At 36.6% G+C, this 27564-nt stretch overlaps 1 protein-coding gene across 9 annotated transcripts in view; it reads left to right on the top strand.

The window, feature by feature from the left end:
* The window catches only part of TANC2 (tetratricopeptide repeat, ankyrin repeat and coiled-coil containing 2), a 306929-nt gene that overhangs the window by 108836 nt on the left and 170529 nt on the right, over positions 1–27564 (top strand). For 6 of the 9 annotated variants that reach the window (XM_037494899.2, XM_037494901.2, XM_054689747.1 and 3 more), the window contains one exon: positions 1989–2171. In XM_037494899.2, coding sequence (XP_037350796.1) covers positions 1989–2171 — 183 coding nt within the window. The remainder of the gene's footprint in view (positions 1–1988; positions 2172–27564) is intronic. The other 3 variants (XM_054689750.1, XM_054689751.1, XM_054689752.1) reach the window with 1 other exon arrangement.

A 27564-nucleotide genomic window follows, 5' to 3' on the forward strand; every position in this document is an offset into this window, starting at 1 on the left:
ACCATATTTATGCAAATTTATTTCTAGGTTCTTTACGCTGGTCTGTGTGTCTGTTTTTATGCTAGTACCAAATTGGTTTTGATTAGTATAGCTTTGTAATATAATTTGAAATCCGGTAGTGTGATACATCAAGCTTTGTTTTTCTTGTTCAAGACTGTGCTCTCAGCCTCCCTGGTGGCGCAAGGGGTTAAGCACTGCACTATGAAGCAATCCACAACTCTGCAGCATGAGTTTGATCCCTGGCCTGAGAGAAACCCATATGGCAAGGCAGACCTCTCCTGTCTCGCCCACTGCTCCCCTCAGCGGTATATTTCAGTCAGTCTACCTGTTCTGTTCCCCACACTGTCTTTGGTGAATCTTCTCACCCCCTGCATCTCTGGCCTATACCCTAGCTCTTGTATGCATAAATAAATAAATCTTAAAAAAGATTATGCTCTCTATTTAGGGTCTTTTGTGGTTCTGTACGGCTTTTATTTTTCTATTTCCATGTAAAATGACATTGGCCTTTTGATAGATATTTACATTGACACTGTAGATTGTTTGGGGTAGGAAGAACACTTTAACAACATTAATTCTTTTATTCCATGAATACAGTATGATTTTTATTTGTTCCTTCAGTTTCTTTCATCAGTGTACAGATCTTTCATTTTCCCAGTTAAATTCTTTCCTAAATATTTTCATCTTTTTGAAGTTAAGAATAATACTTTAAATGTAGTGCCTCATCATTCCATAATATGTATCCCCTGTAAGAATATTTCTTTTGCATGATTTTTCTAATTTTTTTATTTTATCTGATCTCTTTGTTGTTGTTAATTAAAGGTTAGATATTGTATATGAAAAAATGTAGAAATAATTTGAGACCTGTGATGATAGTGTCTTCCTCTAAGAAAGATTTGTTTATGGCAGACACTAGGAATCCAAGATTGCCTTAATTTTGTGGTTGCCATTTGGAGCTGAGCTATAAAGGGTGGTCTAGTTTGGGTTTGTTTTATTCCTAGAGTATAGCTTTTGGGCTTCCAAACAAAACTGTTGGAGTTTTACTGGCTTCTCCTTCACTCCTTAGTTTTCTCCTGCACTCCAGTACTTTTTATTCCAACTCTCTGAAGCTTCTTATCCTCTCATTTGTCACTAAGTAAAAAGTAGCCCCAATTCCAGGCTGCAGTTTTCTCCTTGTAATTCTTCCTCACACTGTTAATTCTCAGTGCTTTGGGAGCAAATTATTGTGTATATATAATATATATATTATATTTTTATATATATATAGGGAGAGAGGTGCTAGATATGTGTGTGTGTGTGTGTGTGCGTGTAATGTGTGTATACACACATATTCTTGGTTTTTCTTAGGGAAAAGTTGGTGTAAAGCACATACTCTGCCATTACCAGAAGTGGAAGTCATCAAAATGCAAGTGGAAATAAATAGCAAAGGACATACTCTTTTTAAAAAGTTAGAGCAGATTCAAAGATCACCATATAATAATGTCAGTCGTACACATTTGTATTTTTACATACATTCTTGGGAAAGAGAGTGAGAAATAGAGCTACTATGATCCTGTTAGCAGTTGCATGTGTTGAATTGTCAAGCTAGTGAATATCTTCTTTCATGTTTATCTTACGGGAAAAATTTGAAGACCATTGCTCTAATCCTGCTGTATTTTTTTAAAGACAATTGTTTTTTTAAAGACTGTTTAAAGACTGTATTTTTTTAAAAGACTGTATTGTTCATGGAACATGAGCAATTATTTCTTAGAAGGGTCATGAGACCCTTCTAAGAAAAAATCCTGTCCAATTTGCTAGTGCTCAGGGTGGAGTAAGTGTATGCAGTAAGTGTAGAAATTAATGTATATGTTGAGCATAACCTTATTTGTCTTTTCACAGTGAAAATCACTATCAGAATATGCCATTCTGAGTCATCCCAAAAGATATAGTGGAATAGAGAAGGAAGTCTCTTTTCTTACCAGCTCTTTCTTCCATCCTCTTCTGTCCAACAGGTGGCATCTCCACAGAAAGTGACTGTGCTTTTGAGCCAGACTATGCCGTCCCTCCACTTCCGGTGAGCGAAGGTATGCAGCACATTCGGATCATGGAGGGCATGTCTCGCTCTCTCCCATCCTCCCCCTTACTCACACATCAGTCTATCAGTGTTCGGCTCCAACCTGTGAAGAAGTTAACTGGTAAGGACTTTCCTCAATTTAGTATGATTAACAGGAAAGCTAACTGTACAGACTCTCGGTTCTGTCAGGAATGTTGTGCGCATCTTGAGACTTGTCCTCGTTGGCCTTCCTAGTGTCACCGACTCTTGGATAGTGGTGCTCCTACTGATTTTAATTTAGAGAATTAGAACCATACTCATTCTGACAGATTGATGTATTTATTTTCTAAATGATCCATCTGTTGTGGACATGTTTTTCTAGGATTTCAGGAAATTTCTAGGTTTGCCAGAATACACTGTTGTTCTGATTTCATTTATCAGCTTGTTCATGTCAGGTTAACAGATGGAGACATTGTAATTTTAGGATAATAAGAAATGGATAGTTCATCAAAGGTACATCAGTGATATTTTTGTTTGAAATCCTGATTTCTTTATTTTATATCTATTTAAGCTAAGTTCAATATTTTCCTCTCGATAGTACATTCCTACAACTCCTTTGGCTGTTTGTTATAATTCGTAAGGTGTGGATTGCATTGACTTTGTTTAATATGATCTCACAATATATATTATCCATTTTAACAAAGTTATTTGGTATAAAACTGTGCCTTTATTAAATGAACTTTGTCCTTTTAGGTTTTTTCAGGGAAGAAATTTTTATGTGTTATCTGATAATTATGCATGAAAGTAACATGTAAGCCTGGTCATTCTGGTAGGTTTCTTTTAGTATTATCAGTGTAAGTTTGATGTCAGCAAGTTAACATCAGTTGATGGGTTATGAATGCGTGGGGGCAAGAAATTAAGCAATTCCCAAAGGCTATATTGACTATTTATATTTACTTCCTTTCTGTCTGACTTCAGTAGGAAGTCTTGATTACCATTTGACAATTCAAAAGAAATTAAGAGAAGGAGGAAATGGAATTTTTTGACTCTCCCATCTGTGTAGAATGAACCTTTCAAAATGTTTGATTTTCATTAAAATAATAATGTTTCTTGGAGAATATGGTGATGGGTGCTTTGGTGGTAGAAGAACTCTGGTGACTACAATATGGTGACCAATATATGAGAAGTCATATATTGTCAAAAAAATTAACAGTGATGTAAGAAAAAAATACTACATTTAAAAATTAAAATAAATAATAGTGTTTCTCTATTCTATACTTACACAAAGCTTAGTGTCCTGACTTGCACAAGGTTTATTGGTCTTGAAGCATTTTCAAATAACTGAGTCAGAGTCTATATTAACTCTTGGGTCATTAGATATAAGTCATATAATCACATTTTACTAAAACACTTATTTTCTTCTGATATCTAAAAATAGGATAAATTTTTTGTGTTTGGGCTTGAATAAAATTTTATTTCTTAGAACCCCCCCTTTTTCAGTTTAAGGTATCAATGATTACTAAAAATATAAATAGCCAAATACTATGACTGCCCAGTGATTGGCTTCATTTCTCCACAGACATTGGAAGAAAGAGCAGGACGTGCTCAGCCCTAGTAGGAGTGGGCCAGGACTACCTGAGCACAGCTAGATGCTACTTTCCTATTTTAGTTGCCTATCTCAGTTTGAACTTGAACTGCAGTACACCTTTATTAAAAGAAAATGCACGTAATAACCAAGCCATTAACATGCCTAGGAAAGCAGTATAGGTGGTTACTATGTCTGTGAAGTGGGGAGTTTTAATTTTATAGTGTTTGAAGTATATGCATCCTCACAATAAGCTTTGTTTTATTTGTGGTAGAGATTGGCAGGGCCTAAGAATTTAAAGATTTAAAATGTGTTTTTTAATTTCTGAATGGAAGAAATCTGTTTTCTGAAGGATGCCATGAAAAATTTTGTGACCAGTTTTCTGCCAAGTGAAGCAAATATAAGAATTTTCCAGCTTAACTTGGAATGAAATTACTTTGAATTTAAAGTAGAAATTTTAGTAGATTATTCACCAGTTATCTTCCTTTTCCCTAATTATATTGTTATAAATAAGTTAAAAGAATGTAAAGTGGAGAAAGTTTAGCTGGCCCTGAGGGAATGCCCTCCAAAGATTGGCTGTTAACAAAACATGTTAATTGAATCAGGCCATTGGGGCTACACACATGAAATTTTCCATTTTTGTGCATTTAAACTTTCCAAGCACCTTATATTTCCTGTATTTGTGGTATTGTTTCAGAGCAGGGAGAGGGGCACCCCAGACCCCACAAACCTGCCTATTCTAAATAGGTTCTGCCATCTGCTGCATCAACACAAAACATATGAGACTTTAATGGGAAGGAGCTTTAATACAATTAGGAAACAATACTGGAAAGGCAAAGAATATAGTTTCTAAATCAAGTACCCAAAGTTACCCATCCCCTTGTGAGTAAAAGTCCACCCAAGCCGGATTGGCCCAGAGCAAGGCCCCAAAGCCTGCCACAAGTCTAAAGCATTTTCCAGTGGGGACCCACAGAAAAGGGTCAGAAACAACCAGACAAGTCTGGAAGGAAAAGAGAAAAATCAAAATCAAGACAAAAACAGCCATTGTCACCTCCCCACGGATCTCACCCACATCTGTGTCACCCAGTCCAGGACCAAAAGGCAAGCGCAGTTTCTTTACGTGTCTCTCAGCTCCATGTGCCTCCTCCATGTCTCCTTCTGGTCTCCTGCTTCCTTCCTTCCTCAGTCTCCTCTGCAGCTTCTTCTCTCCCTGCTCAGCTCTACCCTCCCTTGAGGGGGCCAGGAAACCTGGAACCTTCCCCTTCCTGGGGACCACCCTGTTACAGTATCACCGAAACTGAATAGTACGACCAGAATTGTCATCTTATTCTACTTCTTTATGACTTTCTAATATATAATCTTAATTGCTCATTATTCTGTGCTTTTTACATAAGCCTTCAATCAATAAATAAACACTAACTTTAAGAGTGAACAACATACTATGAAGGTAACAAAATAGGAAATGGGATAGAGACTGGGGCAGAGGAAGTTTCTTTATTTGGAGAGGTTAAGAGTCAGGAGGAGCTATTTGAGTTCAGATCTGAATAACAAAAAAGAATAGCCATAGCAAGATCAGGGATCTGAACCTTCTAGGAAGTGGGAACAATAAGAAGGAAAATCTTATAGCAGAAACTCTGTGGCTTATTCAAAATGGGAAAAGCAAGTGTGACTTCAGCTTAATCAAAGGGAAGAGTACTAGGAAGTGGATGAAGAGGTAGACAGAAGTCAGTTTTTAGAGTCACAGAAAGGAGCTGACTCTAGGATTTTAAGTGGCTGGAATGAGAATATGATCTGCTATGCCTTTTAATCCAGTCTTTGTCTTTTAGTGTGTTGAGAATGGAGTTTAAGATTAAGTGCCTTGAATATCCCAAGTTCATTAACCTTGCTTATGTTTTCCTGATCTTTGAATAGTCTTTGTTTCCACTTCTAACAAGTTAATAACATGGTGACAAGACAATAAACCTTTTTTGTTTTCTCTTGTAGGACATAATGAAAGATTAGCCTTTATTTTTTAATCATTGTTATTACATAACGTTGGTACTCTTTAATATATTTATCTCAATCCTTTACACAGGTAGGTATGGAGACACACTTACAGAAATAGGTCCATTCCATTTCCAATTGCTTTGACTTATCTTTAGTCTTGAGGGAATGAGAATGGGGAAAGCCCTGCTCCAAATATAATTTGAAACTTATAAACTAATTTTTAAACATACACATACCTTGCTCTCTTCAGTACAAACCAAATTAATAAGTAAAAGTGGTTAAGAAACGAACAGGCTCAGTGATCATGGTGCTTGAGGTTGAACCCCAACTCTGAGGAAGCCACTGTGATACTATGCGCATCTGTATCTTCATTTGTGACACAGGTGACAGGCGTAAGCCCTGGCTCATGGATAGTCATGGCCACCTGTTCATAGTAGTGATCACATTGTTTGTAATACTTGTTTACAACTGTGTTTGCAGATATGAAGTGCTCAGAAAATGTGAACATTTTGGCAAACAAAATTTGTCTAAATTTGGTGAGAAGTATTTAGAGTTCCCTTCTTTTTTTTTTAACATTTATTTTTATTTATGCATAGAAGAGCTGGGATACAGACCAGAGTTGCAGGGGGGTGAGAGAATTCACCGGAGACAGAGGGGGGAACAGAACAGGCAGACTGACTGAAATATACTGCTGAGGGGAGCAGCGGGTGAGTCAGGAGAGGTCTGCTGTGCCATGTGGGTAGTTCCCTGGCCAGGGACAAACTCATGCTGCAGAGGCTGCCTATTGCTTCATAGTGTGGTGCTTAACCCCTTGCGCCACCAGGGAGGCCCTGGTGAGAAGTATTTAAAGGTTGCTTTGACATTAGATACCAACTTGGAACTTTAGTTCCCTATATTCTTTTTCATAGTGTTACAGTGGCATAATGCCCCTCGGTGTGCTTCCTAAAATAGAGATAATTGGGAGTCCAGATATTTCATTCAGCATTAATACATTTATACTGTTAGCCTATTATGTATACTGTACATTTAGTAAATGTTAAATTTTGAGTATTCACCCTTTTGGTAGGGGTATAAATTAGTGCAACTATTTTGCAGGGCAGTTTGACACTATGTATCAAAATTATAGTGCACATAATCTTTGACACAGCAACTTTGTTGCTAAGAGTTGATTTTGCAAATAAATTTGAACAAGTTTAAAATGTATATGGGTATGTATGTGTGTATATAAAGTATTCTTTATATGGTAAAAAAACTAATATCTAAATATTAGTAATAGTAATATGTGTATTTTAAAATGATACACAATCAGACATGCATTTTTTTTACCATGTATAAAATCCAAAATCTCATGAGGAGGTCTAAGAAAATGAACCTCACTACAATTTCCTCTGTGTAAACTTGTACAAATTTGCTAAAAGTCTGGGCCTTCCCGGTGGCGCAGCGGTTGCGCGCTGGGTTGTGAAGCTGCCCGCAGCCTCTGCAGCACTGGTTCCATCCCCAGCTGCTCCCCGGCCACTGGAGGAGGGTCCCACATGGCGCGCAGACCTCTCCTGCCACACGCTGCTTCCCTCAGCAGTGTACTTCGATCCTTCTGCCTGCTCTGCTTCCTGCTCTGGCTCTGGTGAATTTTCTCACCCTCCAAGGCTTCTGACTATACCCAGTGCTTGTATAAATAAATAAATAAATCTTTTAAAAAAATTGCTTAAAGTCTCTGTACTTTAGTTTCCTTATTTCTAAAATAGGGGCAATAATCCTATCTGCCACATAGGGGCTGGTGAGCGTATTGGCAGCGTGGATATATGTGAAGCTCCTAAGACAGTGTCTAACATGGAGCAGTCAGTAATTGTGAGCTACATTTTATTATTATAATTTTCAAAGAACTCGGCTTAACTTTCTATCAACTGTGTCAAATATGAGCCCTGAACTTTTAGAAGATGACCTTCAAGTAATTTACTTAATTACCTTAAGTCTCTCTACTTTGTTGAGGATTAGCCTTCAAATACTGATGCCTAATGGCTTGTTATCCATTCTCTGGGGAAAGTTTGTTTTTTTTTTTTTGGTGTGATTTGCAAAGTATTTGCTACTGGTAACTTTGAATGATCCAGTTTGCATGGTAAATAACTCACAATAATTGATCCGATCACGCCGCATTCTAGTTATTTTAGTTGCCAGCTATCATCAAAATAGTATTTTCATCATGGTTAAAATGGAAACATTGACTTAGTACTGAGACATACTGGGAAAAGCTTTTAAAGCTATTTTGACATTAAAAAGAACTTACATATAATGTTAGAGTACATACTCTGCTATTTTAGTGTATTTACATGTTCTTCGCATACAAATAATTATTTTGCATGTTTTTGGAAACTCTGGAATTCAAGAAATGCCAGAATGAATTTAATTCATGAAAAAATTTTAAATACAGTATTGCTATAGTTATTATTAGACAGGGTTGCTGTGAAGATTAAACAGATTTTTTGAACATATAACTTAGCATATAGTATACATTGAATAATTGTTATTTCTTCTTATTTTTATCTTTGGGAAAATGAAAGCATAGTCTTGAGAGAATTATTGAAAAGCTAACTTGAAAATATAAAGAGCCTGGAGATTATGTTAGCCTGCCTAGTCATCATATTGTAGCACAAGAGTAAATATCTTGCTTTTGCAGGGAAAATACTAGAATTTCCTATAACATTTTGTATTTTGTGAATTTTATTAGATTAAAAAACATAGGGGACATGTGGTAATCTAAAAGCTTCATCAATGTCAGTGTTAGCTATTTCTATTTTAATTTCTATGTTGCTAAAATAGCTCAGCAATTTGTTTTTTAAGTTAATGAGAAAATGCATGTGTAGACTTTAAAAACGTTTTGGAACAGTAGTGCTAATTAAACTAGATCCGAATCTTACTCGAGTACTATTTCTAATTCAGATCCTATAGAATTGTGGATTAAATATCACAGTGTTGTAAACACCAGGATTTACTCAGTGGTAGGAGTAGAAAAGGTCTGTTGCTCCCATTTCTGGCTTTGGGGAGGGTATTTCCTGTAGTCTTCAAAAATAAAAGTAGAAGATGTTAGGGGCTATTGCTTCATTCAATTTAAATCTTTTCATTATCATGAGTCAGTATTATTAAAGAAAACTAGAGCTGGACAGTTGTTAAGTGGTAAAAGGGATTCATTCAGGAACTATTTCTGTGGGGAAAAGAGACCTCCTATAGGAATGGGCTCAATTCCAAGTAACAGTGAAGACACATAGGAATTTGTAGCCAAGGAGCCAGATGGCCAGATGAAGAGGGTGGTAGTAGATGGAAAATTACTAAGAAACATCAACGATGGGGGGATTCTCACTAAATTGACGTAGTAGGAGCCTTGCTACAACTGGGCTGGGCTGTGGGCTTAAGGATGAGGCCCAAGGATGAGGCATTATCCCAGAGTGCTCTCGGGAGCTGCCTACAATTTAGTCAAGGGAGAGTCTGACAGTATGTATGTTTTGGGCACCTAAATAGCAACATACATTATCAAATATAGAATCATTTTGTGATATTTACACACACAGGATTTACAATGTAATTAAATCTGTTCTTTATAGGTTTTATAGGAATTTAAGCTAATAATTTATATTAATTTATTGTTATTTATTATTAACTTATTGTTTATATTAATTTATATTACTGGAAGGTAATTTTTATTGATATTCATATTTGGATGGAAGTCACTCATACAGAGTGGAAGTATTCTTCATAATAGGGTAGCAGTAATTTATAACAGCTGTACTGTTGTAATTGCTATGTGTATGCCATTGCAATATAGTAGTTCTGTCTTCCTATTTGTATTTGACTACTAGGGAATGTTTGCAGAAGTACCAAAATGCCCCTTAGTAGAAAAAAAGACCAAAATAACAGATCATTTATATTTTTCTTATAGAATGTTTTCATTTTGATCAGAGTAGGTAATCACACACAGAAAAATTTGTATGCCTTACAATAGAAATAGCAAATGATTTTGATCTTGGAAGAAAAGTGTATTAGCGTGTTTGGCTTCGTTAGCAAATTGCTCAAACAGTGGTGCTTTTGTTGTAGGATTGACTTGCGGCTCCTTATCCATTCCTCAAGTACGAATCCAAGAACGATAACCACATAGTGGAAATAAGTGGACTTTGCTCTTTAACTAGGTTGGCTCCCTTACTGGCTCCCTTAGTGCCATCTGATAGAAGGAAATGATGATAAGCTATCTTCACTCAATTGCTATGAAAATTAAGTGACATAGTGATACACAAAGCCCAGCACATAAACGAAAAAAATCGACATTTCCCCCGTTATGCATCATCTCCAATACACACAAAAAAGGAAAAGGGGGAAAAGGGAGCTTAACTTTGTGAATTTGTGAAACAGTGAAATCGTCACCTGTATAAATTGCAGTGTTTCTCACTCTGTGGTCCCTAGGCCATTGGCATAAAAATACTGGAATATTTCTTTTCAAAATGCAAATTCCTGAGTATTCAGATATACCTAATAAGTCCGACTTCAGAGATCCAGTCTCATGAAATCTGGAACCCACAGATCTGTATTTTTAGCTATCTATTTTTCTTGCTGAAATTTGAGAACCATTGTTCTGAGGAGTCACTCTAGATCATTGTTTCATCCTAGTATTAAAAATTTACTTCTTTAAATCAACATCTAATCATAAAACACATTTTCAAAAGAAATTTGGGGAAAGCATATTTCAAAAATAGGTGTTTGCTTTTATACTAAACTGAATCTAACCTTTGCTTGATGTTTTAAATCTCAGTGTAGGACTATGCTGAGCCTGAAAAACTAAATGACACTGTGCTCTACCTTAGGTGACCTGCTGCATATGGCGGTTCACGTTAAGCTGAGTGTGCGCAAACCTTTAGGGCTTTTCTATTTTCTCCTTTAATGACAGACTTTGTCCATTTTCACTTTCTTCTCTTTTCCTGCCTGTTGCAGTTCTTTATCCTCTTCTCATTTGAACTCAGGGATGTGGAGTTAGAACTTACGCCCCAAGCTTTTGACCTGGCTGTGGAATTTACCAGGATGTTCTTTTTTTTTTTTTCTTTTTTCTTTTTTCCTATGCTATTCTGGTCAGGATCAGTAGTGTGAAGAAACTTCTGGACTCTGATACTCAGATTTTAGGCTCTGACATGACTTAACCAAGTATATGCAACATCATGTGCTCGCTTCGGCAGCACATATACAAGTATATGCAACATCATGAGAAACCACAATGGTACTTTTTTCAACAGAGCTGTGCTTTGTCACTACCTACTTATGAGAAGTCTTTTATACACTTGTGCTCAGCTTCCCATTTCCTTGTAGCTCTCTAAATGGTCATTACCTCCTACCTTTTTAATTTGAGGACTAGTGTGTTCTAGCAGAAAATAGTCCTCTTAGAAATTTGTAACATACACTGCAAATAGAAAGCCCAGAAAGGTCTTTATATAAGAACTATATTCTATAAGAATAAGCTGTTATTGGGTTTCCTCCGTGTAAACAAACAAAAAAAGATTCCTAGTGTGTGTTCTTTATTAATGTACAATTTGACTGCTAAGCAAAATGAGCTCACCCACTAGTTTCTTTTTCTGTCACAGTGGTGGTTTGGTTAGGGTGTCAGTCATAGCAAGCAGACTGCTCCTAATAGTCTGAACTAAAGACATTTAGTAAAGGACAGTGCAACTTTCAGACTCCCCAGGAGGGCCTGAGCTTGGAGCCTGTGACCCTAAAGGAGCACCAGCACCTCTGTCAAAGTTACCCTAAGGAGAGATGCCCCAGCCTTACATATGGCACCCTCTCACTCCTTCATGGAAGGCGCAGAGGGCACAGCTCATTGGTAAAATGTCTGTCCTTAAGTACACACATCTGTACTTTAACTCAAGGGACTCTGAGAAATGTAGATTTTTGGCTCCCCAACCAGGGCAGTATAGGAAAAGGTCGAGTAAATCAGCTTATATTGTTTCTACAGTAATTCCCACATAGCTCTTGAGCTTAATAGTTTCTTACTCTGTTTATGACACATTCAAAGTAATATTCCGGCAAAAAAGGCCCAATTTTATGACATTTGTGACCTGTGTGAATACATCAGTGGTTACTTAGTCTATTTCAATGGCAAGTCTTTGAAGATATTTCTTGTAGGCCTTCTCGCCAGTGTCAGTAGTGTTAACTAATAACTGATAATATGCTTTTTTTTTTTTTTTATTCTTTGTGTACCTCTTACTCCTACTTTGGTACTTGGGGATGAATCATTGATTTCCTTCGGTGGTTTGAAGTATTTTATAATTTAAAAATGGATGCTGTTTTTACCAGTCTAATTAACACAAATACAGTTTTGTAGATGATTTTACTTTAAAATTCATGTAACTTTGATAAACTATTAATCACAGCACAACTTCTTTTTATCCCTTATATTGTAGCAATTATTATTAGGATGGTGGTAATAAAAAGTGTTGAAATGTAGTCCCTCAAAGGTAGCCCTTTCAGAAAAACTAGAAATCATCCCAGGTTCCACTTCTACTTTTTTCTTGATTCTTCAATCACAGGTATAGACATATTTTTCCTATAAAATATTCTATATTTTATTGATATGTCGGTCTGTCAATACCAGTACACCATATAAAATTAAGACAGTTCAGATTATTATTAATTAATTAATTAATTATTTTATAGAGGCATGTTTTATTTGTTTGTTTGTTTTGTTTATACATGCACTGGGTACAGTCAGAAGCACGGGAGGGTGAGAGAATTCACCAGAGTCAGAGCGGGGAGCAGAGCAGGCAGAAGGATCGAAGTACACTGCTGAGGGGAGCAGCGGGCGGCAGGAGAGGTCTGCGCACCATGTGGGACCCTCCTCTGGTGGCAGGGGAGCAGCCGGGGATCGAACCTGCGCCGCAGAGGCCGCGGGCAGCTTGGCAACCCAGCGCTCAACCGCTGCACCACTGGGGAGGCCCCAGTTCAGATTATTTTTGATGTGTTTAATGATAAGGATGTAATTATAATTGAAGCAACACATGGTTTTAACTTCAAAGAGCTTTACACACACATAATTGATTTATTTTTTCTTCTAGTGTGTGTATATGCATATATGTGCACACATAAACATGTTATGTGTATGTTTGAATGCTTTTATTAGAAAATAAATACTGAAAGTCAATTTACTAATCACTCAGATGAAAGAGGTAGAAGAATAAGTAAATATAAAAGAAATAATAACATTAAAAGCAGAAATGAATACAATTATAAATTAAAATACTTTTTGCCCAATGAAGCACTGAAAAGCCTGAGAGAATAGAGAAATCTTTGGCAAGAATGTGCAAAATGAAAAGGAGAGGAAGAAAGAAAAGATAACATGCAACACAGAGAATAAGAAAGGAAATACCACGCATGATGCTTCTTATTAGAAGAAATTTAGGGGCCTCCCTGGTGGTGCAAGGGATTGAGACACAACCTATGAAGCTTCCACAGCCTCTGCAGCCTGGGCTTGATCCCCTGGCCAGCCAGGGAGCTACCCACATGGTGCAGCAGACCTCTCCTGATTTGTCCACTGCTCCCCTCAGCAGTGTATTTCAGTCAGTCTGCCTGTTCTGTTCCCCACTCTGTCTCTGGTGAATCCTCTTACTGCCTCCATACACCTCTGGCCTGTGCCCCAGCTCTTGTATGCATAAATAAATAAAAATCTTTTAAAAAAAAAAAAGGAATATTTAGTATGAAGCTTTATGGTAAAACCACATAAAAAATTAAATGAAATGCGGGGGAAAAACTTTAAGATAGACTCAAGAAGACTTAAAAATGTGACTAGCCCTGTCACCATAGATTCAAAGATCCCCAAGAGTCAGCAAGTCCAGATGATCTTACAGGCAGGTTTTACTAAGATTGCAGGTGATGGTAATAATAACAGCAAAAGCAGTACTTATTGAGCAGTTGCTATGTTCTAGACAGTATTAAGTACTTTACATTCACAAGTTTAATTTTCATATCAAACTAAATGAAGAAGTTTCACAACTTCTCTGTGAAAACCTTGAGTGACGGCAAGCTTTCCACTCTGAACAGTGTTAGCCATCAGCTTCCTAACTTGCGTAGACGGATATCTGCTCCTCTGTCACTCCTACTCATTAGTCCTCCCTCTGCCTTCTAGCGCCTCGTGTCTAAGTGAAGCTCCCCGCCTCACGGCCTTGCTCCCTATATCCTGGAAGGCCACCATTGCACCAGCTTTTCTCTAGATGAGTCTTCGTGTCAGACCTGTCAAGTGTTAGTGTCAGGCAGTGCTACACCTGTCACTTCACTCTCTTCTGCTCAGTTACCACATCAGATGGACGGGAGATTTTACTGCAGTTGCTCTTCTTTGTAACCCCTTATTGACTTAGTGAGCATTTTTCCTTTTGTAAAGATTTCATGGAACTCACCTAATGTGCATATTCTGCCATCCTCTAGTGCTTAGTCCTCCTGGTTTCCTGTGTGTTTTTTTAACAAAGGCTTTTGTGTGGTTGCATGTTCTTTTTATATTCTTTTAGACACAAGTGTAAAGTGGGTGGGCTTGGGTTTCAGGTTTGTTTGTTTTTAACTCATAACTTGGGCTTCCTTCAATCACTTCTTAAAAGTGCTTATGCTGACCTTTTTATTTTAGATGGAATTTTTCTTAATGGGGAAGATTAAAGGAAAATTAGGGTTGAGTAATTGTTGTGTGTTGTTGAGTCATTGCATGTCACTGGCTTGGTGGTGGGAGGTGGTAAGTGTGGCTGACTCCTGAGACAATGACTCTGGTTCAGACCCCGATCTGTCACTTGTTGACTATGTGGCCTTGGTGAAGTCAGGTAACTGCTCAGAGCATGTTTTCCAACCTGTACTATATTACTGTCATTACCATTGTTCTTGCTGTTATTTCTTTTTTTTTTTTAAAGATTTATTTATTTATGCATACAAGAATTGGGGTACAGGCCAGAGGTGTGGGGTGAGAGGATTCACTAGAAACAGAGTGGGGAGCAGAACAGGCAGACTGACTGAAATAAACTGCTGAGGGAAGCAGTGGGCGAGTCAGGAGAGGTCTACTGCACCATGTGGGTAGGGGATTGAACTGACTGGGGATCAAACTCATGCTGCAGAGGCTGTGGATAGCTTCATAGGTTGTGTCTTAACCCCTTGCGCCCTCTTGCTGTTATTTCTACCTCACAGGGTATCCTATGGATTAAATAAGATATGTTAAGAACTTAGTATAGAGTTTAGCTCACAGCGACTAATCAATGAATGAAAACTTAGAATAAAATCAATACTTTTTTTCACTTTGCCCTGCATTTGATCTGGCCTCTCTTTTCCATTTCTTTAGCCTAAAAATACACTAACAGCCTTTTGTTACCTTAAAAACATAGCTCTTCTCAGCTGGGGGCTCTGTTCTTCTTTGACAGTATAATTAGAGGGTTTTCTACTCTTCATCTTTGATTACATCGTTCTTTCTCTCTTTGTATATCTTTTTTGATGCAAATCCACCTTCATCAGAAAAACCTGGTGAGCCTATATTTATTTCTTTATATTCCTCCCATTATTTATGATTATATAAATTACTTTTTAATTTTTATCTCTACACTATGTTCCCTTTTAGAGTCACTGACCATTAGCTCATAGCTTCTTTTTTTGTGCATTTTCTTTTAGAAATCTGCTTGCCTAAAATATGAAGTGTAATTTGACTTTTCCCAGCATTCCTGTTAGAATGGTGGCCCCACGCAGTGTCTGAGCAGGGACACCCACGGCCTGAGGTGGAGAGGGCTGCCTAGCAGTCACTTGCGGAAGCCTGACAGACCCTACACACTCCGTAGATCGAGGGCAATTGCTGCATGTCATAAGGGGTCCATCAGACCTTTAATTCGGAGAACCTTTTAATCCAAGGACAGACGGCAGGCTAAGTCCTAGAGCAGCAGATGCTTAAAATGAGAATACATCATTAAGTGACATTTTTGTTTCATCAAGTATTTATGGAGTTCAGGTATAGACATGTCTGTGATGTTGCACTCTAGACCCAAAAGAACCAGTCGTGCCATAGGTCAAGAACTCAGACTTTCCAGCTGACAGCCAGGTTCACAGTCCACACTAATTAATTTGTTGGGGGGATGGAGGCAGGGTGACTATTGGAGCTTTTCTTTCCTCACATGTAAGATAATAGCAACATCTTAGGGCTGAGGGGAGTCAAGAAGATGTGGTATATATACACAATGGAATATTACTCAGCATTCAAAAAAGATAAACACATGCTATTTGCAGCAACATGGATGGAGCTGGAAGGGATCGTGCTCAGAAAAATAAGCCAAAAAGAAAAAGAAAAATACCGGATGGTCTCACTCATAACAGGAATCTAGAAAACTTAAATAAGGGACCAGGAAAAAGAATAACTATAAGAAAGAAAAAAGTCAAAATCAACAAACAGCTGTGAACCGGAGACACACTTGGGGGTGGGGGAGGGGAGCATGGGGAAAGGAGGGAGTGGGGTCAAAATCAGGGGGTTGCAATTGTATGGGGAATATAGAAATAAAAAAATAAAATAATTAATTAATTTTAAAAAAAGAATTTGTAGTGAGCTTATCTCTGCCTAGCGCTGGTTGTACCTAGCCCTATACCTTGGAAGTAATTCTCAGTATTTAAAAGAGCCTAAAAGAAAATATATTTACTTGTCATAAAATTGCATCGGCTAGCTTATTTCACTTGAATTAAAATATATCACCTTACTCTGATAAACTCCTATTTATTTGAACATGACAAATACCATGAAAGCTACAGGAAAGGAAAAAAGAGTCCTGCATTGTACACACCTCCCATGTGATCTTCCCTAGAAAACAATTGATTTTATGCCATTGTTCCTGGGAAGTCTATTTTTGTACTTCATTGACCCTGTCTCCCCAGCTTGCTTATCTGCCCACCTGCTATTTGAGAGCATCAAATATAAGGACCAAATAATTTTGTTCATCATGAATTCTTCTTAGTCACAAAGCATCATGAAAGGCAAATAAATATTCATGATACAAAAGAAATCCTCTTAAGGGACTCTCAAACAGGAAGTAAATTATAGTATGATATTATATAAAGCTTAGCACTGGCCATATATTCACATATATTCATTCATATATTCACATATATTCACAGCATAATAACAGAACTTATTATAATGCTAAACCGTGTTCTTTCTCGTTATGGAAAATTATGTGCATACACGTATGTCTTGAGACTCTAACACATAACAGTATACTCACTCTGGTGAATGTTTTAAACACCAGAGGGCAGAGTGTTCCAGAGGATATTTTTTTTTTTTTTAATTTTAAATACATTGTCCAGTTGTCATTCTTTCTTTCATGTTATTTAAAAATGACATGAAAAATTTAAAAATTAAATTTAAAATTTAAAAATTAAGAAAAGTGACTGTTTTGGAATCATCTGTGTATGTGAATGGTCTGTTCATTTAGACAACATAATGAGCAGTGTTCTGGTACACACACACACACACACACACACACACACACACACACCCCAGAGTTGGTCGAACCTCCAAGTTTTCCCTGCTTTTCTGGCTGAAGTCTCTACTTCTGGCTTCTAAAAGTGACTATTTTTTAAAAATACAATGTATACAATCTTTATCATTTAGGAAATTCAGATTCAAATAATGAATTAAGTAAAGTTGAGAGTTGTTATGTATGTCTTACAGCTCAGTATGCCCGTCATTGTTGTATTTATCAATAAAAACAATCTGAAAGAGCAACCTGCAAGCTAATGATCTTTTTCAAATGTTGAGATTGTAATTTAAAGATAGCGTCATGCATTTGGGGGTATTTTAGTCAGGGGTCAGACAATAAAGTCATCATGTTTAGTGAAAACTGTATTTGTTGAAAATTGTCTTCAGAAATCACTGAAGTAGCATGCATGGTGCTCATAAAGCAGAAATAATTCTTCTTGATGTGTCCAAACCTTATCTTACTCTTTTGTTGACCACTAGATAATTGGCTTATTAGTAGAGGCCACGCTGCCTGATTTTAGGAACCTATTTCTTTCTCTTTTCTATTAGTCATCACATAACTGTTGCAACTGGAATTCCTGATCTAGAGCAGTCCCCAAGAAAGGGAAAACCCCACATTCAAAATCCGACCAAATTACAATTATTATAGCAAGTAGGATGGCGCTAACTTCTTTGAGAATCAGGATTTCATATAGTCACCTCTTCATGAGTATTACCCTCTCTTATAATCCCATCAATTTGGTAGTGATGATTCCTTCATAGAGAAAGCCTATAAAGGGGAAGGAGGGCGGATTGGAAAAAAAGAATAAAAATTAAAAGAATATGAGACACTATTTCAGTTTTGGGATGGCTTTCCTAAATTAATCAGGAGGGAGTTTAAAATTAATAGTCAGAGGCATAACCTTGCCCTTTAAATCTGTTATACCCTTGCCATAAGTCAAACCCAATTTTTCAAAACAAAACAAAGTCTGTATATTTTCTCTTTTAAAATATCTTAACCATGTCTTTATCCCAGTCTGTTCCTACAGAGCACAATTAACATTAAAATGAAAATGAGTGGAAAAATGATTTATTGTCCAAGTTTATATTTTTACAAAATTATTTTGGTATCCACCTAATGCATTAATCAACTCAAGTTGATTTTGGAAGGGGGAAGTTTCCTTCTTTATCTTCAGGCATTGAATTATTGGTATTCTAAAAGTCACAACTAGAGAGAATTTCCCTCAAAAATAACCATTGGGTCAAAAAAAATCCCATTAAAAAGTTAACTAGGTAGAAGAGATTGTGCTACAAAGGAAACAGACTGTGCTATCCATGGTATTTTCAAATCTAACAGAAATGCTCATTTTTATGTTTGGGTGAAATAAAAAGTAATTGAATTTTCTAGTTGGGTGAGAAAAAAAGTAATTGAAGATCACTTGAAATAAGTTTCTCACTTTGCATGTCTTTAGTATTGCCATGCTATAGAAATTGCTTATTCTTCTTTATCTCCAAGTTATTTTCTAAAAATATCACATTGGGGTAGTAGAATTACTTTTACATGATTTTCTTAAGTTATCCTTTACACTAATCCACAGCATCTGTTTACTATAACTCTAAAATGAAATAATTCCTTATGACAAATATGTGCAATGTGGTGAGATCAAATATTCAATCAAACAAAAAATGTAGCCTAAGAAAATATTTAATCTTTCATGCCATTTTCCATGCCTGTTGAGTTGTATTAAAATCTGTTGTTGTTGTTTTTTTCTTATCTCTGCTATTTTGCTTAACTGTGTTTTTAAATGAAACAGCAAATTTTAAAAAATTTAAGCCTTTGTAATATTTTATATTCAGAATAGCTTTAAGAAGAAGGTAGAAAATGTTATTACCTGTCCTCTACTGATAATGAATTTGAGGGCTGGAGTTAAGTGACTTGCCCAGGGTAATAACCCAAGCCATTGCCACAACTATTGTCAGAAGAGTAGAGTCTAATAACAGAATTATTCTTATAGGGCTGGTGCTGCCCACAGGCAGGAACAGTATAATACATGAATTTACCTAATTGTTTTGCTTCACTTTATATCTGTACATTTCATTAAATATATGGAGTAGGGACAGAAACATATCCATGTGATAGAGCACAATTTCATTTAGAATGGCCCCACCTAAACAGATGAATAGCACCAGTGCCCCAGGCTTCAGAAGCCTAGAGAAAGACTATTTCTAAGCAAGTCTGTTCAGAGCTACATAGAATACTGTAGAGAAAACTTGCTACATCCATACATTCACACTTTCCTTAGGTCCCTCTTCTCCCACCAGAAGGGCAGGGACTCTTCTGCATTCCTGGGTGGTGAGGAGAAACTATGAAAAAAGAAAGGTTCTCCAGGTCCAGCAGAAAAGGCCTTCAAAGCCTCGGATGGAATGGTAACTCTCACCAGTGACTGACACAGGATTTTCCTTGATCATCAGTAAAGGCTGTGAGCATTGTTAGGGTGTTTAGTGTCTTTTGAACCATTCTGCATCTGCAGGTGGTAGTGTACCTCATTGAAACTGATTCCACTGCTGCCGTATTAGTCTCATCAATTGATGGTTCTACTGTTTTGGTGTATCTGGTGCTACCACCTTAGTGAAAGGCACTTCATCGAATTTTTAATATCCCTCAGTATTTAAAAATTAATTGTCATCTCTCATTTTCTAGGTAGTTCCTTATTTATCACTGTCTAATTTTACAATTTAACCAAATAAGTGATGAAGGTACCGCAGGCACCTATTAGCTTTCTCTAAAGTATTATTAGTCTCTTTAGTTACATAAATAGGCAGTTATTTGTTAGTGTCTACTTAATTTCTTTATTTTAACAGATTCACACAGCTCTGATTTAGGAATTCAGAAGAGTAAAATCTGAGGAATCAGTGAGAGAGGAGTTTGTAGCTTTAAGGCATGAGATACTTAGAGCCTTTTAACATAAATTGTTCCCAGAATCCATGTCACAGCTCCTTATATGGTGCTGCTTTTTTCCTCTCGGTTGCTAGGACAACAGCAGCACTGCACCATTCATCAGCCCTGGACCTGGGCTGCATTGCCTGCTCCCGTGTTACTCCTGAATGTTAAGAACGTCAGTGAATCATTCACTATGTTAACGCTGCGCCATTGGAAACCTGAAAACCAGTTCTTCCAGAAATTTGCTGGAACAGAAGGGTGAACTAAACTGCGCCACAGGGGGAAAAAAATGCATAAAAATATTTCTTTTTTCCTAAGGGAATTGTGCAGTTTATTTGCTGCAGTGTTCTGAGAGGATAAGCTTATGTCAAACAACCTAATGAAAAGAGCTCGTCTGTATAATCTTTCTTGAAATCATTAGCTGTTCAGAAACAAATACCACGTTGCATCTCTGGATACAAAAAAGAAGCAGGTGATGTTGTTAGGGGTTCTGAGCTCCTGTGGGAGCATCCCTTGTGCCTTGGGACCATGAGCAGCATCTGCCGTGAGAAGTAGCACCTGTAACACAGTGAGTTCTGGGCAGCGTGAGGCACGGACTGGAGAAGATGAGTGTATGGATGTTCCCTGAGCCCCGGATCTGGTAGCCACATGACCAGTGCATAAGAAGAAGCCTTTCAGGTGTTCAGGAGAAAAGACTATGTAGTATTGACTAATGAGGAAGGAAAACTAAAGCCTGTGAGTATGAGTGGAGTATTTGTGTGTTACATGGATTTCTGATCTCTGAGGCCTACTTTGAGCTTCGTAGAAAAAGAAAACGCAACCTGAGAGAATTTGACACATAGTTTTCAAGGAAGCCATGAGGAAATGTCAGTTGGCAGGTTTATGTAGTTTTTAATTGTGGGGTCTTTTATGTACATGTATGTATAGATGACTCTTTTAAAATGGTTTCATATTTTAAAAAATTACATTTCATTGTGAAGGAAGCAGTTGGCTCAATTTTTTGATGTGAATGTGAAGGTCAGATTGCTTCTTTTTGTTAGATCTTGATTCCTGATAGATTTCTACTTCCTATTGCAATATTCTTATAAGTAAAATGCAGTTTTTTCAAATGAGTGCACATTTAGAATTTTCTAAGCATGCTTTTCCACATACATCAAATCTTTCTATTATTTTATTAACTGGCATGCTTACCGTGGATGTTAAGGATTTCTTTTGAGACCTTGATATTATTTGCTAGTTATGTTAATTTATATTGTCTGTTTTCCCAGTTGAGGAAGGCTAAATTAGAGATTTACCATTCTTGTATTTTTAGACAATTTAGTAATTGTCAATTTAAGATAAACTGAATTTACAGATTGAATTTTCTCAAAAGACTCTTCTTTTTCTAGCATTTACTTATTTTCTCTTTTTAGTTCTTTAACCATGGTAACTCAGAAATGTTCTAAAAGTAGGATTCTCAAAATTAGAATATTTAGACTGATCTGCAGCAACTCACATAAAAGAAAGGCTTATTCTTTCAGTTATTTATCTTCCTGGATTAAGCGTCACAAATGCATGTTCAAAGAAGATATACTGTGGGGACATAACTGTGTTCCCTTAATTTATACAATTAGGGGGAAAGTATTTTGCTTTTTTGTCATTGCCACATTTTGATTTGTATCCCTTTCCTATTTAAAATTCTTTTGCCTGGAGCTCTATGTATGTCTGCCCTATCTTTAAGAAACCTTTAAATAGGAAGAGTTAATATATTAAATATGTCAAAAGAGTGAAAGTACTAATCATTTACACTCCCCTTCATATCTGTCATTAGTAAGATTTTGCTTTTATTTGAAAGCTTGTTTTTAGTAGATTAAGGAAATTGAATATTCATATTTTAATCATTGTTATATAAGAAAGTATAAATTTTAAAAGTTTTGTGTATTTAGTAACTATGTACATTATAAGTCAACACTGTCTCTTGTCTATACTCACAAATGTGTATATATACAGAGAATTTTATGTTTCATGGTTTCTGAAACCATAATTCTTATTTATAATATCAAAGATTGATTTGGCCACTTTTTAATAAGGATGGTATTTTTAAAACAGGCCTGTTCCTCATAAAGTACTCTTCCTTGGCACATGCTTTGATATTTTTCATTTGGAGGACCTTGCCCAATTAATGTATTACTAAAAGTTTGCATATAAGCATATTTGTTTATAAATTGCCTAAATCTGAATGTACTAGTCAAGCTCCTCATTATTAAGAGATTCTGCAGTAAGTTCCTTTATAATAATCCATCTTTAGTGAATTGATTTAGTGATTCTGTATGTCATACACTAGAGTTTCTTAAAATAAGAGCCCTTCAGTTTATTTCAGTATATAAAGATTCAGTTGCAGATTTAATTGGTAGCCTTCTGTGAAAAAAATTCAACTTCATGCTTTATACATATATTTTATACCCTCACTTTCAAAATGGTGTGATATCTTCAGATTTACTTTCTGAAACTCTTGGAAATCTTCATTATTATTCTTACAGCATATAACTGGATTAAATCTTGGCCGATAGTAAGCATTTTTATTTGCTAGTGAATAAGTAATACGTAAAATTTATAAAAATAAAAGATTTAAGCTTCTCCCCTAATTTCCATTAACTGAAGCCTAATCATTTCTTCCTAATAACATTTCTGAATGTGTAAATATTTGTTAGTATCACTAATAAGCTTTTACTAGGAAGCACCTGCCTCATTTCTCTCAGGATCTACATGAACACTGAAAGGCTCACACTGGTGATAAATTATTTGAAAAGAGTATTGCTAGTTTTTCTCATGGGAATCAGTCATAATATATATTTCCGTGATAAATGTGTTTTCTTTATCACCCCAACATCGCGTAGTAGGACATTTCACCACATGTATGTTTTGTCATTTAGGACTTGTTAACCTCTATGAAGTTTCTCATCTATAAAACCAGTGAAATAGCACTTGATTGTGGTGTCATTGTTGGCACTATTAAGAAAGACAATGTCTGTGTGACAACAAAAGTTTGTGGTGTAGTGTTTGGCACGGAGGAAGTGCTTGCCCTCTCAGTACTGATCCCTTCCTGCCTTTCCACTGTTTGCCAACTTCAGTGCTTCTTGGGCTTTGCCTTGGGAATACCTTACGACAGCAGATTTTGAACATATCCCAAAGGGTAGTAGGATGTAACCTACAGGGGTATACAAAAGCAAACCTGGACATTCCTTAAAGTCTCATGGTTTTTCTTTTAGAATAGTCTTCCTTCTTCATTTCTTTTTAAATCATGAAATTGTTTCACTCTTTAAGTAAATATGCCATATTTGCTCTTCTAAATTTGAGTACCTGTTTTATGAATTCCCCAGTTTAAGACATAATACTTAGATCACTTGGTCTGGATATCATTTTTAATAAGAGAAACTTGTATTTCTATGGAGAAATAGATTGAAAATCAAGAAGCAGGAATGAAAAATGAAACTGGATAAAGGTGAAAGATTTACAGTTTAAAAGAATGAATAGTGGTGTTACTGGGTCAAGCTGTAGTGGAATGGAAATGAATACCTTCATGTCAGAAATAAAAATGATGAAAAAACTAGCACTTTAGCATTTTTTAAAGCTGTGAGAAGTCTTGCAGTAGAGAAACCTATCTACCTATCTTTCAGCATCTCTAAAACTTACTTGACAACAGACACCATTTGTTTTCCTTACATGATTCCTACAAAATTACGTACAAGTAAGTGTCACAAGGAGCATACTCCAGGAAATAGTGACTGAAGGAAGTGATGTCACCAGAAGGAAAGAAGAGCAGGTAACTGTGCAGAGAAGGTTTTAGAGACTATTTAATTGTTATTTTCAAGTTCACACAGAGGTCAAGAATACGAATTCATAAAGGATCATGAGTCTATTGTTGTGTGATTCTGCTTTTTGTCTTCCTGAACTGCAGTCCAAACTCATACCTGCAATGGGCTACATTAGGCAAATAATTGCATTGTATCCTTAAAGAGGAGAAAGGAAGAGAAGCTACATTAAAGCAGGAAACACCTAATGAGACATTTACAGCCAAATACACTTTTTTTTAAATTTTTATTTATTTATACAAGAACTGGGGTAGAGGGCCGAGGCGTGGGAGAGTGAGAGAATTCACCAGAGACAGAGCGGGAAGCAGAACAGGCAGACTGACTGAAAAACACTGCTGAGGGGAGCAGTGAGTGAGACAGGAGAGGACTGCCGCACCATGTGGATATCTCCCTGGCCGGCCGGAAATCGAACCTGTCCTGCAGAGGCTGCAGACAGCTTCACAGAGCTGTACTCAACCCGCTGCACCACAGGGAAGCCCCAAATACACATTTTAGAGTCCCAGTTGGTAGTGTATATTTATAGTCATATATAGACTTCTTAAAATAAATTTCTTCATTTTTTAACATCATCACCCCAATATATATAATTATATAATTACAATCAATTGATGTAATTATATACAGTTTCTCATTTTTTTGTAATATAGCTGAAGCTGTTGCTAAAGCAAGAGGACCATTTGACATTAAGTCCTGCCATATGGCGTAGTGGCCACTTAATAGCATGTGACATTGACTTGGTAAATTCTGTGTGTTTGTTTCCTCATCTATGAAATAGGTGTAACAAGTCTCATAGGGCTGGGAAGGGTTAAATGAATCTTTACAGGTGAAATGCTTACAATAATGTCTAGCACATAGTACTCGGTGGAAATAGTTGATAATGATGTCACTTATTGGCATTTGCAAGACCCTGTTTATAGCTTTCTGTACCTATCTTTACTTTTCTGATTTTTTCTTTGGAAAACTAATTTACTTTTATTAGTTAGGTTAAGTTTTTAAAGTGAGCAGAGAGTAGTTAAGACTGTGATCAGAAAGTTCAAACTTGTATGGCAATATCCTGCTGTTGCCAGCAGTGTTGCTGGTATTGAATTCTCTTTGTAATCATTCATGTTCAGAGTATCCCACCGTGAGTTTATATGACACCCAATGGACTGTTCGGATGTTAAGTTTAGAATTTTGGTGAAGTTGTACATTCAGTGCATACTGGGCTTTTCCATTTTGACATTTATTACAGGTAGAAGTTTTAAATTACGTAGCAATACAGTTTAGCATACAGGCTACATGGCATAGCTTGTGGACTAGAGTCAGACTGCCTGGATTTGAATCTGTCCCTGTGGGCAAGTGATTTAATCTCTCTGTACTTGTGTCCTACAAAAAGACGGTAATAATAGTATTTACTGATAGGGTTAATATGAGGATTAGATGAGTAAAATACTTTGGACAGTTTTTGGAGCATAATTACTCATTGTTAACTTTTATTATTAAGTACGTGTGCAATTTACATCTTATCTCCTGAGTATTTATCCTTCTGGTATTCTGTTTCAGTCTTTAGCCCAATGCCTGGCATATAGTAGGTATTCATAGAAGTTCAGTACACATTTGTCAAATAAATCAGTGAAGCATTGTGAGTTCACCTAGGACTTCAATAATATTCTTAACTCGAATGCCTTCAGCTAAGCAGGTCAGAACAGATAGTCCCAATATAATGTTAAGAGCCTTTATTCACTGAGGTTTTATTTAAGTAAAATCTTGAAAATACCTGACTCACATTTTATTTACTGATCATATTGTGAAGGTAAACACTTCTAAACTGAGACTAGAAGCGGAGATGGCAAATGAGTCAGACTCCTCCTCCCCCTGCAGTTCTTACGGTTCACTAAAGATGCTCTGCACCCAGGAAAGGAAGAAATAGCTTCTCCTCGCTGGTTTTGACCTGATTTAAGAACTTCTTCCTGAGAAGTTGCTCGGATGTATGAGGTCAGCTTATGTAAGCCTGAAGTGGGGGACATACTGTAAGGATAACTAGGTTTCTCATTTTTAAATACCAAAAAAGGTGAGATTTAGTTTGGCAAAACTGAGATTAAGATTTGCTGTTATTTCTTGTTCTCACCACCACATCTTCTCTGCCATGTTGTGGAATCTCTTCATTGTCCCAGTGTCAAATATTTTCTACTCTTCCTCATTCTGGGCATTAATTATAGCTTTAAAGAACAATTTTGGTAAATACATTAATATCTAGTGTATTTAGCTTAGGTTATTTTAAATTATATTTATCTGTGCGGTGTGACATTGAATCACAAGCTGCCTTTCCTAACTTAATTTTGATTGGACTTCAATTCTAATTCTATAATTTTTCGTAGATTATGCCTTGGATTTTGAAAAGACATTTTTGTCAACATTTATCTGCCTGTAATGGTTTTGTTTTACATTTCTAGTATTGCTTTTCACATTTTGTTGTCCAAGTACTTTTTTACTGAGAAAAATAACTAGTAGAATGTCAGAAAACAGTATAGTTTTGGAGAATGAAAAGGCAAAGTGTATTTGACTCCCTCTTGATAAAAATCTGTTCATGCCTTCTTCCCCACCCCTACCTCCATCACTGTATAGGTCATCAGTGTTCTTTCAGTTGTGGATACTGGCTCTCATCAGTTACTGGGGGGAGGCTGGGGCGGCAGGATTTTGTTCTCTCTGTCTTATTTCCAAATCTACAACTTGACAGTTGCTGACTTGGAGGCCTGGTAACATCTGAAGATGTACCGTCTGGTCAGATCTTACATTCTTATCTGCATTCTGTATGTCACCAAGTTCTGGACACTGGGGTGGCTCTGCCAGTTGCAGGAGACGCTTTCTTAACTGACCCTGACCTGACCACTGGCAGAATTAATTGTTCTCGTGTGTGTTCTCTTTGCAACTACCTACTGTCAGGATGCGTATTAGAGGACAGTCAGCTGCCAAGTGGTGACCCCTGGTGACTCAGGTTTCTCTGTTACCCTGGGGTGGCACATGCTTACTGAGAGGCAGTTGGTTGTACTTACTCTGTATAACTAAAGTATATATACATTGAGGAAATATGCATGCAAGAAAGAAAGCATTTACAAAGTTATTAGTTCTGAGAAAACTATGATGAAAGTTTAGGGAAAACTAGTTAAAATGCCAGTAAAAGTAATTTTCTGAAAAAGTACCACAACAAATTAACTTGAAAACTCTTGAAAAAGTAATCTGTACTTAGGTTGTCTGAATTTTTGTTTTAAAGAAAAAGAAAATTGTAGTGCAGTTTATGCCAGAAGGAAAAATTAGAACTTAGTCAAACAAAAAAAGGGCTTGGCCTTGAATCAAAAATGTTGAATAAATATGCATTTGTATTTTAAGGTAAGTAATTAAATACATAGATCACTTTTGTCTTTCCCTACTTCTTGCATCATTTTTGATGAGCTAATCAACTACTGGTCCCTATCAAGAAAATATTCTAGAATATATTACCATCCTGTTTTTTAACACCCTTGACCAAGTTTGGGAGAATAGTGTGAATGGTGTATATCGCCACACCACATCCACCACCAAGGCACTGATAGTCCTTTAAAAGGAGTCAGTGTTGACAATCACTTTATAAATCTGTTTTTACTGTTATGCCTTTTTTCCCCAGAGGACATGGCCTAACCTAATATATGTTATAATTGAGTCTAGACAATAGTA

This window comes from Talpa occidentalis, unplaced genomic scaffold (genome assembly GCF_014898055.3).
Source record: "Talpa occidentalis isolate TD23 unplaced genomic scaffold, MPIMG_talOcc4v2.1 talOcc4.7, whole genome shotgun sequence".
In the NCBI taxonomy this organism is placed as follows: Eukaryota; Metazoa; Chordata; class Mammalia; order Eulipotyphla; family Talpidae; genus Talpa; species Talpa occidentalis.